The following is a 19572-nucleotide window of genomic DNA, read 5'->3' as shown; positions in this document are numbered from 1 at the left end:
TGTAAAATGAAAGAGCTCCCTTGCCTTTCTTCTCTGATGAACTCCTACTCACCCCTAAAGGTTCAATAAATACTTGCTTAATGCACAGCAAATGAATGGCACATTTCCTAATCTGCATTTATACAAGCTTCTTAGGTGATACTGCAAAGAATCTAAGACATTATATTCTTTCCATTAACCAACGGTCCTGGGATGTAAAAATCAAAAACAATACAAATATGACGGGTTTTTTTTCCCTTTCAAAAATTCGATTCCACTGAGGTATCTTTTCCACATAAGAAAATGTTCTTTTAACAAGTCGAGTGGTGGTGAACAGAGTTCCCTATAGTCTCCGTGCCTTGTTTCACTCTTTAGCTAGCACCCGGCTCTTAAAAATGTGTTAAAATGCTTAACACGTGTTTGCTAAAAGAACGAGCTATCTTTATAATTTAAACGCTGCACCACAAATTCACGCCTTCGCGGGCTCCTGCCAAGACTGGATGGAAGGACTTATGCAAGCGTCAGGGCAAGTAAGGAGCAACTGTGGATAGCGCAAGACACCCCTGTGCAGTTACAGGAGGGCTAGTTTGGCTTTTTCCAAAATGTTCCTTCAGAAAAAAACCACCCAATTGCTGACGTAGGTGATCTAGTGAGATCGGAGATCTGGGGTGTGACTTTCGGGGTGCCGCCCCTCCCCGCTTCTCTGCGCTTTCCCCCCACGACCGTGGAGCCCGCACCGGTACAGCGGGCCATTCGTTCTGCGGCCCGGCTTGCAGTTGCGCAAGCCGAGGCGGCCCCGCGTCGAGCATGAGCCCGGAGAAAGCTCGCGGACAGCCTCGATGCCGCCGTCAGGACATTTTTTACCCCGAGGACAAGAAGGGCCTGCGCCCCCGCCTGCCAGCTCGGTCGCCGACGCCAACCCAGACCCTTGAACTTCAGGAACCTGACGCTCCCGGAACCCGGAGCCCGTGGGCGTGGACGCAGCGGAGCACAATAGCTGTTGTACCGCCCGGCCGCGAGGCCCAGCGGAGAGGCGGAAGTTGAAGGTGCTGACGCAGCTGGGGGAACTTTGCCTCGATGGCACCTTCCTGTCCGCGACTCCGCCCCCGCCGGAGGGGCTCGGCTCGGGAATTCAAGATGGAGTCGCTGAGTAGAGCTGGGCAGGAGATGAGCTTAGCGGCCCTGAAGCAACACGACCCCTACATCACCAGCATCGCAGACCTCACGGGCCAGGTCGCTCTGTACACCTTCTGCCCCAAGGCCAACCAGTGGGTGAGTGCGGCCAGGCCGCTGAGGTCGTCCGCCCGGCCGCCGCCTCTTAAAGGGGCCGTGCGGACTGTCCTGGGTTGGGGGCGATTCGGGAGGCCAGGGCGGCACGGGGGAGGCCAGGGACTGGAGAAGAGACTGGCCGGTCCCTGAAGGGTGTCAGGGGTGCGGGGAATTGGGGAGAGGAGCGAGAGAAGTAGGCTCAGAACGTCTGGGGGGAAAGCCGATAGAGGAGAGGATTGGAGAAGGATCAGTCCCTTGGGGTCGGGTCCGGAGACCTGGGCGATCTGCCTTCTTTGCAGACGTGTTGGGAGGATGAGAACGGTGGGGTCAGAAAGATACCTGAAAGATTGTGTTTGAATCTGTTTGGGTTATTAGATAAACTACATGTACGTAATCTATAAAGTAAACACCCGCCCTCTCCCCTCAACAAGCACGTAATAAATAAGAGCCCCCTTCATAGAGGTCACTTGGATTTAAAGCTTGAAATCCAATTAGTTTCAATTCTTGGAAGAGAGGTGGTGGGGATAAGTCTGGCTTTTATCTAACTACACAGTATTTCCAGAGTTTTGGAAAAGACTTCAAGCACTTAGGGAAAGGGCTTCCACGTTAATTGGGTTCCCTTGAAACCTTTGGAAAAGAGACCCTGTAAATGTGTTTCGTACCAGCCGTGCTGCTGGTGATGTCACCTTTGAATCCTCCCTTCCGACTAAGTACTTTTTGGCTTTTTTTGCACGGGAGGGGGTCCGAAAAGTTACGTTGGGTTTGTTCTCTGACTTGTTGGCCCCTGTTTGAAAGTAACATAATTTCCAGCTTTCTAGTAATTGACCCTCCATAATTTACTCATTCAGCTTTAGGCTTTACTTTTGGCAAATAATCCGCAAATGTTTGTTGGATTAAGTTCATAAATGAGTAACGTTCACATTTCAGTAAAAAATGAAGTCCTTATACTAACAAAACCCTGAAAGATTATTGTAATATGTCCTTTATGGTATAAAACAGATACGTATATTTAATCAGTAATTTTGTGAAAATCATTTGACGTTTATAAACAATTAACTCAGATGAAGAGAGCTCTCAGAATCCTCTTGTTTTATCTTCTTTCTTTCACCTCCTGGAAGAGAAGGAGGTATGGAAAGCCACAAAGGACAAAATTTTAGATTTTTTTTTTTTAGTGTAGCTGTTTTAGACATTGCCTTAGTTTGAATTGTTCTGAATAATTTTTATTTGGTCTGCATATAAATTTGTGAGATGTGAATTGCAGATAAATGGTGAAGACTTTGGAGCAGGAACTTAGGACTAACAGACTTTTTTTTTTTTATTTTAATTAATTAATTAATTAATTAATTTTATTCTTATGTTAATCCCCAAGGACTAACAGACTTTTATTTCTAGTTTTTCACAGACTTTGAATATTGTGGAATTTAAATTGCAGAGTCCTGCCTTAAATATGAAATAGTTCTAATGATCTGTGATCATATAACTATGAATAGATATAATAATCTGAATTGAAAAATAAGCTGCCATTTTTTGTTCATTTGGATAATGGCACATAGAGCACATAGAGCATAACCAAAATCTTTTGTATCTTTATTTTACCATGAGTTGTAACTTTGCACAGTGTTGTGTTTGAGCAAGTTTTCTTTCACTGTGAGACCGTTGATTGCCAATTTTTTATACTAATTAACATTTGAAAGGCAAGAAAAAGTCTATGAATCTTTAGGAAGGAATATTTTATGATGATACTTAAGGTAGAGCAATACTCTTAATATGATAAATATTTTTTAAACGTTTATATCCCAACAAACCCAATTTGGAATGACTAGCATTTAAAGTTTTACAACAGTTTGTTGATTGCATTAAAATATGTAGGTTCTGGGCGCCTGGGTGGCTTAGCGACTGCCTTCGGCTCAGGTCGTGATCCCAGGGTCCTGGGCTTGAGCCCCACATCGGGCTCCCTGCTCTGCGGGAAGTCTGCTTCTCCCTCTCCCATTTCCCCTGCTCATGTTCCCTCTCTCGCTGTGTATCTCTCTGTCAAATAAATAAATAAAATCTTAAAAAAAAAAAAAAAGTAGGTTCTATCCAAGCTGTGAGCTGCTGTGGTTATTTGGGGTTTTTTAAAACATTGTATGTGTTTAAAACCTAAGTCCACTTGTCACAGCAAACAAAAGATAATATGAGTTGTACTTTTAATCAAGACATTTCATTTTATGCTTAAAATTTTTAATTATTTATTTGTCCTACAATAATTACCTTAAGGCAGAGTATAGCTTCAGTTTTCAAGATTCTTCAACAAAGTTCTAAGAATAAAAAACTAATTGTGTTTGACAGTATTTCTTAACAAATCACAAAATTCGCTATTCATAAAAATACACCAAAATCTCCAACGAAAACAGACTATCCTAGAACATAACGTTTTCTTTCTTTTTTTTCCCTGTACTAACTTTGATAAACTTTAAAAGTGAAGGAATTGCTGTACACAGAAGCTTGGCTTTAAAATTAAAAAATCTGGATGAGACATTTTAGCTTTATAAAGGGAAAGTGGGGCGCCTCGGTGGCTCAGTTGGTTAAGCGTCGAACTCTCGGTTTAGGCTCTGGTTATGATTTCAGGGTTGTGAGAATCTGCTTGAGATTCTCTCCCTCTTCCTCCCCTTCTGCCCTTCCCGCAGGTGGGCGCGCGCTCACTCTCTCTCTGAAATAAATAGTCTTTAGAAACTGGGGGGGGGAGCTAATTCTAAGATTTTCACCCTAAAATTTTAAAAAGAAAAATGCTGCAGATAACAGACGTGTTGCTGGATTGAACATTGTATATACATTAGTATGCAACCAGAGCATAGGAAGGATACAAAAGAAACTGGTAACAGTAGTTTGTGGAGTAAGAGACTTACTTGACCTGTTCTAAAGGGACTAATTTTAAAAATAAGTAATTTTATCTTAAACATGAAGTATTACTTCTCCATTAGGACCATTTGGGGTTGGATTATAGGGAGGAAAAACTAATCAACTCATTGTCTATTATAGGAGAAGACTGATATAGAAGGGACCTTATTTGTGTATCGAAGGTAAGCTTTAAAAAAATGATACATATGTATTTTTAATCTAATGGTGAACAGTGTTATATAAAGTGCTTCAGCCCTGTTGTCGTTGGAACCTTTCTGCCTGACCTTCTTCCTCCGTTTCTGGCTGTGAGATCCAAACCAAGTTATGTCCCTTCTTTGAGCCTTCCTGTGATTCAGAATAAACAGAGCTAGAACTTACTTAGGAACCCAGCAAAACTGTCTCAAAATAGAAAACATTTTCTAGTAATGAATGAGTCTAAAATAGATGCCTTCTTCCCTCCCCCTGTATTAAACATATATAAAGAGAGAAAAATATAATACATAAACTATATAAAATAATGTAGTTGAAAGGCCAGTCCCTCTATTCTGTACTTACTAAATGAGTCATCTTCTTATGACTCTGGTTCTGTCCCTTTTCTGAACCCCTCCCCACAAAAAAAGTTCTGGATTGTATACAGTGTCTTTAGTAATGTGTCATCTTAGTTTGAGAGTCCTTTAGAAAGCCTGGATTATTCAATTGCACATTTTTTATTTTCAATTTTTCTGTGAGTTAATTATCTAAAACGTGATTGGTTTGGGAATTGCAGCTTTTGTTTTGTTAGGCAACTTTGTCTCCTAATTTGCAATTGACGGGAAAGGATAGTCATGGAGTTCCTTGGTCTTAGGATCTCCCTTAGGTCTTGCTCTGACTATGGTGGGTTCCTTCCCATGGCTTCTAAGTGTAGAGATTCAGCAGGAATTATTACTCACATCTGGTCCTCCCCACTTTTTTTTTTGTATTATGAGTTATCTTTTAAGGATTGCCTTTCTCCATTGATGGTAATTAACAAAAATTTGTCAAATATTCCTCTAAATTTTGGCGTGCAACTTTGAGTTCTTGTCTAAAAATACTGATCTTTTTCTTCCTTTATATGTAAGTGCTTTGATATTACATAGTAACTCTAGCAGCTCATCATTACTCGCCACTTTGTTCCCTATCCTTCATCTTTCTCCTTTAAAAAGGGGGGAGGGGGCGCCTTTACCCTTCACCTGCTTCATTGTTCTTTATTATCTCTATAATAAACTGTAGAAACTCATCAGTTGTTGTCAGAATCTTGGTATCTATGATATTTGGAAAATATTTTCCTGGCCTCATTGTTACAGTATAGTACATATCCACTGGTTGTAGAAAATACAAAATTTAGTATAATAAATGATTTGGCTTGATTAAATTCATGGAGGCTTACATAGTATTGATCCTAATAAAAGGAATCCAAAGAAACTCTTTGGGAAATGTGAGAACATTTTATGTACCTTGGATAAAGGTGTGCCACAATGTCAGAATATTGTTTTGCAGAGACCTTAGTGTAGAAGAAGCCTGGATTTGGAGTCTGAAAATCTAAAGCTGAATTCTGGTCCCATTATTTGTGTGATTTTGGGTAAAGGCCTTAATCATTCTGAGTTTATTTCCTAATCTGTAGAGTAGGATTCTAAAATCTCTCCTGTGTACACAGAGAAATGATTGAGAAACTAGAAGTATTATATACATGTGAAGATCATGTACTAAATCACCCTGATATGAGAACCGAGAATCATGTACTGAATCACCCTGATATGAGAACCAAGGATGTTTGTTATCAGGATTCAAGGCATTTTCTCTCTAACTCGGGAGAACTATAGAAAGACTTATTTGGTGAAAGAAAAAAGTCATGATTATAATGGTGAACAGTCATTATTAAAACCAAATCTGTACCGTGTTTAAAATAAGTGATATTTTTGTTGAGCAAATGTTTATTAAACATCTACTAGGTGTCTGTCTTGGGATATATCTGAAAAAAATGAGCCAAGACTCCCAGTTTGCATGGAGTTTACATTCTAGTGGAGAAAGACAAATATGAAAAATAAGTAAATGGTATGGAAAAAAAGAGAAGAGAGTTGGAGGTATTGAACTTAAGAGCAGGCTGGGAGCCTGAGAAAGGGTAGTTCTCCACTAAGTGTCATTGAGAAAGTGACATTTGAGGAAAAGCCTGTGAGGGGTAAGACAACTAGATTCTGGGCAAGTGGTCCAGGCAGAGGTCTTTAGGTGGAAGCACACCTGTAGGGAGAGAGTAAGGAGCTCAGTGTGGCTGGAGCAGAAGCAAGGGAAGAGGCACAGGAGGTAAAGGCAAGGAGGGCACCTATCATCAGCCAAGGCCTTGTTGGCCTTAGTAAGGGCATTGGCCTTTACTGTGGGGAACTAAGTCCTTAGAAACTTCTGAGAAGAGGAGGGGTATGATCTGACTTGAATTTTTTGTTTACAATTTTAAGTGCCAACAATATTGTATAATGCGGTAATGTAGTTATTCTTTGAAATGGAAATAAAGAAGGAGATAACATTTCTACAAATTAAACAGTGACTACAGGTGTTTTTCTTCTGTTAAATCTAAGGTCAGCCTCACCTTACCATGGTTTTACCATTGTGAATCGACTGAATATGCACAATCTGGTTGAACCAGTGAATAAAGATTTGGAATTTCAGCTCCACGAACCATTTCTTCTATATAGAAATGCAAGCTGTGAGTATATCTGTTTTATTACAGTTCATATATTTACAATTTAAATTGAGTGACTTTAGTTTCTATCATCACATTATTTTTGGAGTTTCAAGTTACAGTAAAAAATATAGAACGCCTGGGTGGCTCAGTCAGTTAAGCATCTGCCTTCAGCTCAGGTCCTGATCCCAGGGTCCTGGGATGAGTCCCACATCAGGCTCCTTGCTCAGCTGGGAGCCTGCTTCCCCCTCTGCCTGCCGCTCCCCCTGCTTGTGTGCTCTCTCTGACAAATAAATAAAATCTTTAAAAATATATATATAATCTGTACTCAGGTTATAAATGAGTCTCTTAGTGAGATCGAACCTTTTAAATTGGGCTTCTAAAATTGAAACACTCTTATATACAGTAGCTTTTTATATTCTTTTAATTAAATATATCCTTCTATATAATAGCATTACATCATATTCCTGTTGTTTGTTTTACGAAAATAAGCTTCACCCTTTGTTTTGGTTGGACACTGAATTATTGGCTGCCCATGCCCCTGAGCAACAGAACTTAGTTTGAGAGGTACAGGATGGGGACCGATATTTCTGTCCACAAAGAAGTACTATCTTTGCCCTGGTAGTGGTATTTTTCAGTCTGTTTATTGAGTGTCTTCTGGGTACAAGTTCTAAGAGCTACTTTACCTTAATGTTAATGATACAGTAACCTATATGGGGCAGGCAAGCAGTTAAGGGAGCTGAGACTCAGGTGAGTGGCAGCTCCCCAGTTGGAGAGCAAGAATCATAACCCTTTTCTCTGCTCCCTAGTTCCAGGGTCCTTTCAGGCATGTACAGCTCTTGAGAATGGTTGCATGCAGTCCACAAAACTAGAGTGGCCCTTTGAAAAAGTTAAGATATTAATGAAAAAAAAAAAAAGAAGAAAAAGTAGTTAAGATACTAAAAAGTATCCTCAATCCTGTGTTTCAGTAGGGTGTTGAAGGTATGAGTGTTTGAGGACAGAAGAGAGACTGTTTGTTTGGCACTGACTGTGGGTAGATCAGAACTAGTTATAGTCGTAGAGTGATTGTAACTATCATCCAAGGAGATTGCTGGAGAAATGTTACTTTTCACTTAAAAAGGAAGTTACTACAAAAAATAAAAATAAAAAAAGGAAAAGTTACTGTTTGGATTTCACTTGACTAGAAGGTAACTGGTACCAGAGGAATGTCTTTGGTGTAAATATAAAAAGCTTTGGAAATTATGCCTCTTTTAATTCCCTGAATGAGGAATGGCAAGGTCTGTTTCAGAGCCAGAAGCCCCGAATTCTTCTCCACAGCTCACTTTTAAGTATCTAAGTGAAATAGTCTCTTGATTTTTTTTTTTTTAGTGAACTGTTTGTCCAGATAATTCCTTTCTGAGATTTAATTTCTGGGGGCATATTGGAAATGCTTTTTAATACCTGTAAGTTCAGATGGATTTATTTAAACTAATGTTCACAGTAGAATTACTTCAGATGGCAGTTTTCTTTGTGCTGAAATTCTGTTGAAGGGGAAATTCTGCAGAGGAACACAGTTCCAGGTTTTTTTTAAGGGAAATTGATTTAATTCTGCTCTTTACTACCTTGAAACTTAATCTAGCTATTGCTTCTAAGACAAGTTTGATTATTAAAGTAGTCAGGAAAATTATCAGAGGCCCATGGATTCAATTACTATTTAGCATAAACCTGATGTGAATCATAGTATTTCTTTCACAAGCAAAGGTTCCTGTGGAGTTGAAAGTGCAACATAACACAAATATAATTAAATCACGACTAACCAAAATTTAACTAATCAGAGCCTCAGTTATCTGGAAACATTTCTATAGTCCCATGTGTGGAAGAAGTGAAAGCAAATTATAAGAAAACAAGCTAATATTAGCTTTCATTTTGTGAGACTCTAGCAAATATCTCGAGTGTAACCTGAGGTCAGCATAAAAGTGTCGATTTTCTGTAACTTTAACCCCACTATAGTGTCATAGATTAATTTGTTGTCATGATAAGACCTGAAATCATCAGGAGTGTTTATTATGTTAATTGGAATATTCTTGAGCAGAACAGCACACTAATACATTTTATTTTAGGAAGATTTTCAACAAGAAGTTAAAACAAAGGTTTCCTTAGAACCAGGGTTGTCCAGTTTCCTGGTTAATTGAGACACTGAATCATCTTCTAAGAGGCCAGACAGTTTCTGGTATTGCTAATTTGAAATTCAAGAGCACATCAGTTTGCTTTTACTGTGGGTGTATTAGAAACAGTCTACAAGAGAAGCTTGGGGAAGGTATTTAAAGGAACAGCTGTATCGGGGAGAAGTGACAAGGCAGCATAAAGTGATTCCGGGAGTGTGAAGGCCTCTCTTGAGTATGTGTTTTGTCTACCTAGTCTTAAATGTGGAAAATAGTCTTGTCAGGTCTGCAAGCTAATGAGTTGTTAAGGGATTTGTTCTTTAAACAAAAAGTTAATTAGTGTCTGAGTGTGTATACAGGTAATTATACCTGATTCTGTAGCTGCCCTTCTGTTGTTTTCTTGTGGGAAATACCACTAAGACACCTGACCCATTTTGCTCACTGCACCTTCAGATCCAGCTTCTTTCACTCAAATCACTTTTTAGAGTTAATGGAAAATTGAACTATAATTTTTTCTAGTTCTAATTGTTTCATTTGATCTCATTTTTTAGTTTATTTTATACACTATAAGTATATTATTTATTTATACACCTTTCCCCCCGAAGGGAAAGGTAAAATCTTACAGAGAAAATGCTTACACTAGCCAAGGGCTTAGGTTTGGTGATTCTGTTTTTTGGAAGCAGTATATTTCTATACTGATCAAGGGCCTTTGGGCAGCCAGGAGACCCTTATAGGGCTGCAGTGAGGGTTGGGAAGACTGCAGATTCTGTAGTTAATTAAGCAAAAGTGTAGTTCCTAACACCTTATTTCTGACTTATATTGAGGAAACAGGAGTCCCAGAGAAGTTAAGAAACTTGCTCAGGAATCACAAAGGTTGTAAGTGACATAGGCAGAATTCAAATCTTCGAAGCCCGTGTTCTTTCTACTAGGCTGCCACAATAAAATTACTTACTTCATCAATCCACATTCTAGCGTGAGGCTGACCCGTACTACTCTGCGATAATGGAAACGCTCTGTATCAGTCCCATCCCAAAGAGCAGCTACATGTGACTGTTGAGCACTCAAAGTGTGGCTAGTGCAACCAAGAAATTTTCTTTTCTTTTTTAGTTTATTTAATTTAATTAGTTTGCATTTTAAGTAGCCATATGTGGCTAGTGGCTACCATATTGGACAGCAGAAGTCTATAAAGCATGAACCCCTGCTCACACACTCCCTTTTGTTGTGCCATACCTGAATTGAACAAGCACTAGGGTAGGGGAGCTTTGGATTCGATTTTTAGGCCTCTCATTTAGTCATTCTTTTTTAAAATTTATAAATGATTTCTAGATACGAAAGCTGCAGAAGATATCCCTGAGGGGGGCTTTGCCATGGTAACACTCTTTTGGCATGCAATTTAATTTTCAGAAAAGAATTCTATTCTAGGCTTTGCCATTTTCGGGCTGTAACCTTGGATAAATCACGTAAACCACTGATCTGACCTACTTATCTTAAAAGGGCATCATATACATGAAGGTATTTTGTCAGGCACTTACAAATATAAAATATTACAGACTGTGTCTCCATCGTGGACCCAAGCCAAATTATCTTTGTAGTGAGAGAGTCATGAGGATTTTAATATTATCCAGGTTCTCTTATAACACAGGCTCATAGTGTCCTTCTTCCTGTCCCTTCTGACTAGCACCATGACAAGCTGAAGACTCTGTTTATCTTTATAGATACTATTTTCAGATGTTATAGGGGCCATTACTGGGCAGCCTGAGGTATGATAAGTTGAAAATATATACATGTTAAAAATGAGAAATCTTACAGTGTACAGATTTTTTTTAAACTCTTAACAGCAGCAGTTCTGATCAGTGAGTGGGTCATGGTGTTTATTTTGAGCATATACCGGAATACATAGCACCCTCCCAGCTAAAACTTTGTATTAATGTAATGATGTTTAATTTGTGGACACCTCTCCCTAAAAAACATTGATGATAGTTTTAATTTTATCTTTGATTTGTTGAAGAAGCAGTTTTTTTGCTGTTTAAACATATAGGCATTACTATCAATCTGCTGATCTTCTGTTTCCATTTGTAAAGAAAATCCATTCTACTCACTGCCTTATAAAATCATTCTTGGGAGACTGTGAACTTCTAGGACTTCTATGGCATAGGCACATCAAAGAAAATAATCCTTCAACTCCTGTCCAGCAATGTCATGGCAGGAAATCTTTCTCCTGCGAACATTTAGAAATGCTGTATAAAATACTAAATGCATAGCTTAGCTAAAAAGAGAACAGGGGACATTTCAGTGGGCCAACATCAGAGTGAAGGCTGGAAGTGGAAGTGAGAAGCTTATAAACCAGCGCTGGCTGCCAGCTGTCAGGGGTTCTTAGGTATGGAGCTCTCCTTCATATAAGGGTCCCATGACAATTACATGGAGTCAGGAGACAGGGCCTTGAGCTCTCACGGCTGGAGAGGTTGAGCTGAGACACCCATACATACATACAGCCAGGTCCCCTAATGAGCACCATATGAATTAATTAGAAAAATATTAGCCCACCAACCGAGGAGAAGGACAAGGCAAGCTTATCTATCTCAGTGTGGGCTCTGGGTAACAGGGAAAGTGTTTCCCCTGAATAATTGTAACCATGAGCTTTCTCATACGGATTTGGAGTTCAGGTTGTACCATTCACTGGGTAAAATTTCTTACCCAGGCCAAAATATTAACATAAAGATTGCTTCTCAGCCGGTGAGTACTCTAGGACACCTGGCAAAAGCAAATGCAAAATCCTTCTGGAGAGACACCCAGATTGCCCAGGGATCTCATCGACAAGCCTCATGGTCCAAAATTACTAAATATACAAGGAAATAATTCACACTCAGTGAAAGGTAGAATACAACAAACAGCAGGATTAGCCAGCCCTTCCCCAAAATTTTAGTTAATGAAATGATCAGATAGAGACTTTAATGGATGTAAATGTCAGGTGTAGATTATTTAAAAAGTGACAGATTTGAAAAATAACAAAGTTGAATTTCTAGAAATTAAAATTTTAATTATTATTGAAATAAACTCTCTACTGGACTCAGCAGTTAATTTGTAACAACAGAAAGGATTGGGGAACTGGAAGAGACGTCTGAGGGAATTACCCAGAATTCATCCAAGAAAGGAAAGGAAATGGAAAATATGGCCAGAAGGATAGAATTGGAAAGTCTAACACATAACAGAGAAGAATTTCAGAAAGATAAAATAGATTTGAGAGAGACTATTTAAAGAGATTATAACTAAGAATTTTCTAGAATATTCAAAAGTCATAAATCTCAGATATAGGCAGTAGAAGAAGACACCAGGCATAATAAGTAGAAAGAAATAACACAAAGAGACAAGCAACCAAAGGCTACTTGAGATTGATTAGTTACAAAGAGCACCAGTTAGACTGCCAGCATATTTAGTTGCAGCTACTGAGTTTGGAAGACAAAGGAATAAGAGTACTGAGGAAAAAACAACCCATACTTCAGTAATTCAGGAGAACAAAATAAAGACATTTTTCAACAAAAACAGAGCTTTTGCCTTTAGCAGCCCCTTGCTGTAGGTGCTTCTAAAGCAGCACTGTCTAGTACAGTAGCCACTAGGCACATGAGGCTGTTGAGCTCTTGAAATGCTCCTAAAGCAACTGAATTCTTAATTGTATTTAATTTGGCTCAGAAATAAGAAAATTGGGGGGGGGGGCGCCTGGGGGGCTCAGATGGTTAAGCGTCTGCCTTCAGCTCAGGTCATGATGCCAGGGTCCTGGGATCGAACCCCACATCGGGTTCCTGGCTCTGTGGGGAGCCTGCTTCTCCCTCTCCCTCTGCCTCTCCCCCTGCTCATACTCTCTATCTCTGTGTCTCAAATGAATAAATAAAATCTTTAAAAAAAAAAAAAAATTGTGGGGTGCCTGGGTGGCTCAGTCGGTTAAGCAGCCGACTTGATCTCAGCTCGGGTCTTGATCTCAGGGTTCTGAGTTCAAGCTCCGCATTGGACTCCACACTGGGCATGGAGGCTCCTTAAAGGAAAAAAAGAAGAAAATTGAGCACAAAAGAAAGAAATGAACTTTACAAACTAATGAACAAGGTAAAGGAAATAAATCAAAATAAGCATGGACTATATAAGACAGTGAAATGACTAGTTAAAAAGGTGAAGCAAAAATACTAGACACCAACAGCATCAGGTAAAAGCTCTTCAGACCTAAAGCATCCCACAACTGGGGTGAGAAGAGATAAATTGATTAACCATAGATTTAAATCAATCTGTGTGTGTTCAAATGATTCAGGATAACCACTGCAAAACAAACATAGGGGTCTTTTAAACCAGTACAAACCAGGGTGGGGAAAAAAGTGAATGAACACCACGGGAAATAGAAAGCCCAACGTAAAATGGCAGGAATAAAGAAGTCAATAACTAGAACAAAATGTTAAGTGTACTAAAATTGCCAGTTAAAAGAGATTCTGGGACTGGATGAAGATACAGAATTTGTGAATAATGTTTTCAAAAAACTTAAAACTCAAAAACCTGGAAAGATTGAAAGTAAAGAGATAGAATGCAGCGTGTCAGGCAACTGTTAACCAAACAAGGCTGCCATAGCTGTTAGTCACACGTGATAGATTTCAGGTGAAAGACATCGGGGTGAAAGTTGCCGCATAATGATAAGAGGAATGAATTACCTAGAAGATAAAATTATTCCAAACTAGTACATACCTAGTATATGTCAGAAATACATATCAGAAGTTAAAAATTCCAATCATCATGGGAGATTTTAACAGGCCACCTCAGTAAGTGACAGATAAAGCAGATGATTATGAGATATTTAAACAGTATAGTTAAATTTGGTCTAATGAGCATATAAAGAGCCCTGCTTCCAGCAGTTTGAGAATTTGCATTTTTTTTCAAATACATACTAGAATTTTATAAAAATTACCATATGTAGGCCTCCGAGCCCAAGAAGTTAAGAAAAAAGAGAAATCTGGGTTAAGTTGAAGGAAAATACAGATGAGTAGCAATTAACTGCAGAACATAGAAATTGCAGTAGAACAACAGAACACAATCAACGACAAAAACTCCCATATGGCCTGATTGATCCAACAACAACAAAAGGGGAGGAGCATAATGGGCAATATTAGGAATAATGTATATATTTTTTATGTATTGCAACTAAATATAGGGAATACACATTTTTTAAAAACAAATCACTATGAAGAACTTTTTGCCTATACATTTAAAACTTAGATTATATATACAGTTTCCGAGGAAAAAAACATAGTATAACAAAACTTCTCCAGGAATAAATATATCTGAATACACTCACAAACAATAAAATGTTGGGTCAGTAGTTTAAAATCTTTCCCATCACATCTAAAGAAAATGCTAAGAGGAATGTCCTATTCAGAAAATGGTATCAGGACAGTTATTCTCCATATAGAGACTGGCCTCTGAAAAAGCAGATGTAGGATCTCTACATTTCTGACTTTATCACAGGACACTTATCTCCACAGGGATTTGTGCAGTGAGGAGATCATGCTTCTGTTATCCACTATTCATTCTTTGAGCAAGCATTTGACAAGCACCTGCTACAAGCAACGTACCTTACTAAGTATGTTTGTCCTAGAAGGTGCTTTCCCTTTGATTTCTACTTCTGTGGGCACCTCGTTATGACTTAATTCTAAAATGCCCCAAGAATATTCTGTAAAGGGTTTTTTTTTTGTTTTTTTTGGGGTGGGCAGCAAAGCAAAGTTGATTGAGCACCGTGTAAAGTGTTAGTACAAAGCTCCTGAAGAGGGTGGGGACCTGAGAGGGTTGCTTCTGTAAAGGGTTCTTTTTTTAAAAAAAAAAAGATTTTATTTATTTATTTGACAGAGAGAGACACAGTGAGAGAGAGGGAACACAAGCAGGGGGAATGGGAGAGGGAGAAGCAGGCTTCCTGCCGAGCAGGGAGCCCGATGCGGGGCTCAATCCCAGGACCCTGGGATCATGACCTGAGCCGAAGGCAGACGCTTAATGACTGAGCTACCCAGGCACCCCTCTGTAAAGGGTTCTGAGCAGGTTTTTTTAATCCAAAATTTGGTACATGAATCAAAAAAGTAAAAGCAAGCAAAACTGGTTTTTCTCTTTGTTACAGCTAGGCAGTCTACATTGTAACTTGGTTAATTGAAAATATTAAAGTAAAGGTTTGTGGTCCCATTAAGCTCTCTAAAGTAAATTCTGGCATTTAATGATTTCCTTTTGCAAAAACTATTTCAGTATTGTCTTTTACATTGTTTTTAAACAAACAGTCTGATTAACTCAGACATACATCTTATTCAGTGATATTTATTGAACATCTGTCATTTACCAAGTACTCTACCAAGCACTGTACCATTTTGATAAAACTGTTGTGTACTTCTAAAGAATTTTAGTTATCTCTTTAGTCCTGAGGTTCTGTTGTATTTTCTTAGAGAATTATAAGCAGAAGTCATTAAATTATGTTAGAACTTTTAGTGTCAGAACTCTACCTTTCTGGTAAGGGTGAAGATTCTTAATGAAATATGTTACTATATTAATCCCAGTGCTATGAATATTTATTCCTAAAACAGCTCTGTTAATTAATGATAAAAATTATTTAAGATTTATGATTAGAAAATTATCAGCTGTAAATTTGAATGAATGATTAGGCCAGTACTAGTGAAAATCTGATCCACCAGAGAGACTGGGTGGTATTTACATTGTTGGTTTTTTTTCTTCTCCTGATCATTTTTAGCAGCAACACTGATCCATTAATTAGAAGGAGTATACAGTCTAGATTTTCTTTTCTCAGACCTAACTTTATTCCCTCCTTATACCAATGTGTGATTGTGGTTTTAGCCAAAAAAATAACATTATTTTACTTTATGTGCATGTTAGACTTGGCTCTTTTTTTTTTTCTTTTTTTTTTTTTACTGAAAGAAACAAGGACAATTGTTATGTTTCCTCCATCCAGCACCTTAAGGCATAGATCTCCCAATGAATACCACTTTTCATATTTTCAAATGTTTTCTATAATCCCAAAGTACTTTTGACAAAATGAACAAAGTATGTTGCCCTATAACCTGCTTAACAACAACAAATCACTGTAACAAGCAATTGAAAATAAAAATATAATTACTATTTAATATTTTTAAGAACTTACCTCCAAAAGCCTGTGAGAAGTACCCCTTTGTTTCCACTTCACTTACAACTTTTCCTTTATATCGGGCATCAGTCTCTTGATAGAGAACATTTTTAATTAAAATTAGATCACTAGAAAAGGCAGGGTGATTCATTTCCATAGTGTTGAAAATGCAGCTGCCAAATGGAAAGTTTTAGTAGAAGAAATACTGTAGTTTTTTTTGTCTCTGCTTGCCCTTTCTCAGTTCAAGGGCAAGACTCAGAACAGTAGAGATGGTAGGTGGCTATTGGCATTTGCACAAATCTTAAGACTTAAAGCACAGTACAGGAAATGTCCTTGCAAGAGAAGTTTACAATTTGTCAAGTCAAAAAATGTGACTTCTACCTCCAAACTAAAAGAGGAATTTATAAACAATTTTAAAAGCTCCACAGTCCATTCTCTGTGATCTTTGAATTCAGCACGGTGCTTCTTGACCAGCCTGGAGAAAGACAGTCTTCCACCATCAGCAGCAGCACCACTATGGTTGGTGTGACTCTGTTATCAGGGAAGGAGAAAGGATCTGTGGCAACTGCATTAATCTGGCCTTCTGGACAAAGATAAGGAAAGAGCCTTGCTGTTGCCACGTTAGTAGACTGAAGAGGTAAAAACACCATGAAAACAAAGAGTGACTTAGACTCCCGGACTGACCTGGTGGTGCTGTCAGGTCACAAGTTTCAAATGTCTGTATGGCTTTTTATCTATCGTAGGCCACTGTTGAGTCTTCTAGGAGAGCCTCTAGGGGAGCCTCTACCCAGGTACCTTCTGGTTAACTTTGTTCCTAAGTCCATGAACATTTCCAGATTTCCAAAGGAGATTCTTTCCAGTGTGTCTCCCTAAGTACTGGCTTTTTTCCCCCCTAAAATAGTGTTGTCAGGTAAAAAGCAGTTTTAACTATTTTGTGTGTATGTGGTGTTATCCTAATTATAAATGTTTTAAAAGTTAACAGTGTATGCACCATTTATCTCTTTTAAATAATTAATGTTTTCTCTTTTGAGAACTCACAAAGGAAAGCAACCATTACTTTATAGCTAAATGGCAGAAATGTGTTCTTAGTATGTATGTATATAGATTTTCATCTTGTGTTTACAAAGTGAAGTTCACTGTGGAGGTAAAAATTAAAACAGAGTAGCCACTAGTCCAAGAAGATTTGAAGCCACTCTGGAGTGGGCGGAAGAAACCTTAAGACTGAGCCCTTGGGGTTCAATCCCCTGGAGGATCCAGGCAGCTCTGAGCTACTTACAGAGTCACTACTTCAGGCATGCACAGCATTTTTTTTTTTTTTTTAATTAAAAGAAAGGCATGAGATAAGCATTTGCTACCAACATTTAAAAATAAGGATATTTTACACACCCACACACACACACGGATTTCTAGCTTTCCTTCTTGTGAAGGCCACACAGCACCTGCATCCCTGCAAGCACTGGGAGTCAGCAGGAGCTCTGGGTGGGGCATGTGCACCACAACCTCTCAGATCCCACTACACCCTGGTTTGGGTGATGCTCGTGGACATTTGCCTTATAGCCCTGGTTTGGATGATCGCTTAGTAAAATGGTAGAAAAATATGTAGCAGAGAAGTTAATTAGGGAAAGGAGAGAAAAGAAGGTCCCCCTTTTCCTACACCACTATCTGAACTATTTCCCAAAGCGCTACGTGTAGATTTTTGGGGAGCCCACAAGATTCCGTGGAGGCCAGGGACCATGCTTCCCACCCTTTATTGTCCCTTATGATACATAAAAATGATCATTTCTGTGTGGGACGCTGGGATGGATAGACCACTGGGGATGGACAGGTCCAGCATTTGGCATACCCATAATCACTTGCAGTACACACCTAGGAGAGGCTCTGCCATAAGGAGTGGTGAGTACTGTGTGGCAGTCATGGCAACCAGCCCTAGCAGCACACGTAAAACCCTAGTGTGACTCTCTGTTTTATTTGGGGTGCCCATTATTTAGGAATAGAAAGTTTGTAATTAGGAATGAACAGTTGTGATATTCTTGGGTTTATTTTCGTAATTTCCCTCCAAAAATTCAATGATCATTTCATGTGTCTGAATCCTATACTAAAACTACAGTGTTAAAAGGGACTGTGGAAGCGGTATTGCCGGTAAATAGTTTCAGACTTGATTTAATTTAGAGAAGGGTACCAAATTTTAAAATAATAAACAAGCGAGCTTGCAGAATAGCAGTTTAAAATGTCCTGGCCTATGTCTTTTAATCAGTGTTCAATAAATAGACATTGCAATTTAAATTTTAGAAAGTGTACTCTTTCTCTACCATGTTAGTGTTCATTGGTGTTTTAAGCTGTGTTTTGGCCAGAATAGGTGTGCTGCTGAGGTGACTGAATCACATTTACCAGCCATTTGTACAGATTCGTGGAGTTTCCTTGCCTGCCTGTTTGCCATCTACCATAATCTCCTATCAGAATCCTAGGTCGGGCAGGCTTTGGCTCCATACCCTTTTTCCTGTATGTGTGTGTTCTACTTTCCACTCCAGAGCCTTTTTCTTCTTTCTCTTTCCAAACCTTTCAATGTTGACGTGGGGCCATCAGGCTTATTCTTGTCTTAAAGGAAATGATCTGTCCAGGCAGGGGCATTTGCTTTTTCACTAGCCAGGGCAGGTGTTTATATAATCTATTCCATTTTTACATTACTTTTGTAATCAGAAGGATTTTCCCTATGTCTAGAATAAATGTTTTTGGCTGTATTCAAAGCACATTTTCTAGTTTTTCTTTCCCGGTGTAGGGCATTTTTGTCAGTCTCCTCTTTAGAAATTTTATAACTCTTAACATCATTGCCAAAAAGCTTATATCAAAGCCCCTTTTCTGCTTGGCACCATACTGAGAAAATCTCCAACCTCCTCAAATCCTTTTAGAAAGTAGGTCAGATCTAAATAATAAATGAATCAAAAAGACAACATGTGCATGAGAGTGATTCCCAGCTCTGTTTTTGTGACATTTCACAGCATCTCAAAAAGTCTCAAGGGATTTTACAAAGGCTCCAAATTAATTTGGGTTTTCTTGATCTTCTGTGTGCCATACACCATTCCAGATGAGAAGCAGTGTGAGGTGTAACATCAAATCATATTAGGCTGCTAGATCTTCAAACAGGGCTCTGGGGAAATGGAAACCTCTTGCCCCTCAGCTTTTTAAAAATTCTCAATATTAAATGACCTAATACCTTTAATCTTTGTCAGTCTCGTTTTTCACACTTTCAAAAGATGCCATCATTTAAAAAGCAAAGGAATGCAGGATCTAGTTACAATGTAGCTGTAAAGTGCTGCCTTGTCTTTGCCCCCTGCTCAAAATAAAGCTGTTACCTTTCTAGCCCTGTCCGCCATGGTGCTTAGCAGCCAGGGATGCATGGTCTCAGACATGTTTACCAAGTAAAACACTGACTTGAGGGGCGCCTGGGTGGCTCAGTCATTAAGCGTCTGCCTTCG

General features: G+C 38.9%; 1 protein-coding gene and 1 non-coding gene across 3 annotated transcripts in view; both read left to right on the top strand.

The window, feature by feature from the left end:
- Nucleotides 1–1070: 1070 nt before the first annotated feature.
- Nucleotides 1071–19572, top strand: part of DCP1A (decapping mRNA 1A) — a 56965-nt gene continuing 38463 nt past the window's right edge. The window contains exons 1-3 of one of the 2 annotated variants that reach the window (XM_006747059.3): nt 1071–1251; nt 4267–4307; nt 6711–6838. In XM_006747059.3, coding sequence (XP_006747122.2) covers nt 1117–1251; nt 4267–4307; nt 6711–6838 — 304 coding nt within the window. In that variant the 5' untranslated portion in view covers nt 1071–1116. The remainder of the gene's footprint in view (nt 1252–4266; nt 4308–6710; nt 6839–19572) is intronic. The other variant, XM_081819160.1, reaches the window with a different exon arrangement.
- On the top strand, nt 19376–19506 carry LOC115936896 (small nucleolar RNA SNORA63). Its single transcript, XR_004072276.1, has one exon. It is a non-coding gene; the product is annotated as a small nucleolar RNA SNORA63 (small nucleolar RNA).

Source organism: Leptonychotes weddellii, chromosome 1 (genome assembly GCF_054177405.1).
Source record: "Leptonychotes weddellii isolate Sample4059 chromosome 1, ASM5417740v2, whole genome shotgun sequence".
Taxonomy (NCBI): Eukaryota; Metazoa; Chordata; class Mammalia; order Carnivora; family Phocidae; genus Leptonychotes; species Leptonychotes weddellii.
This window is presented reverse-complemented; position numbering and strand designations above follow the sequence as displayed.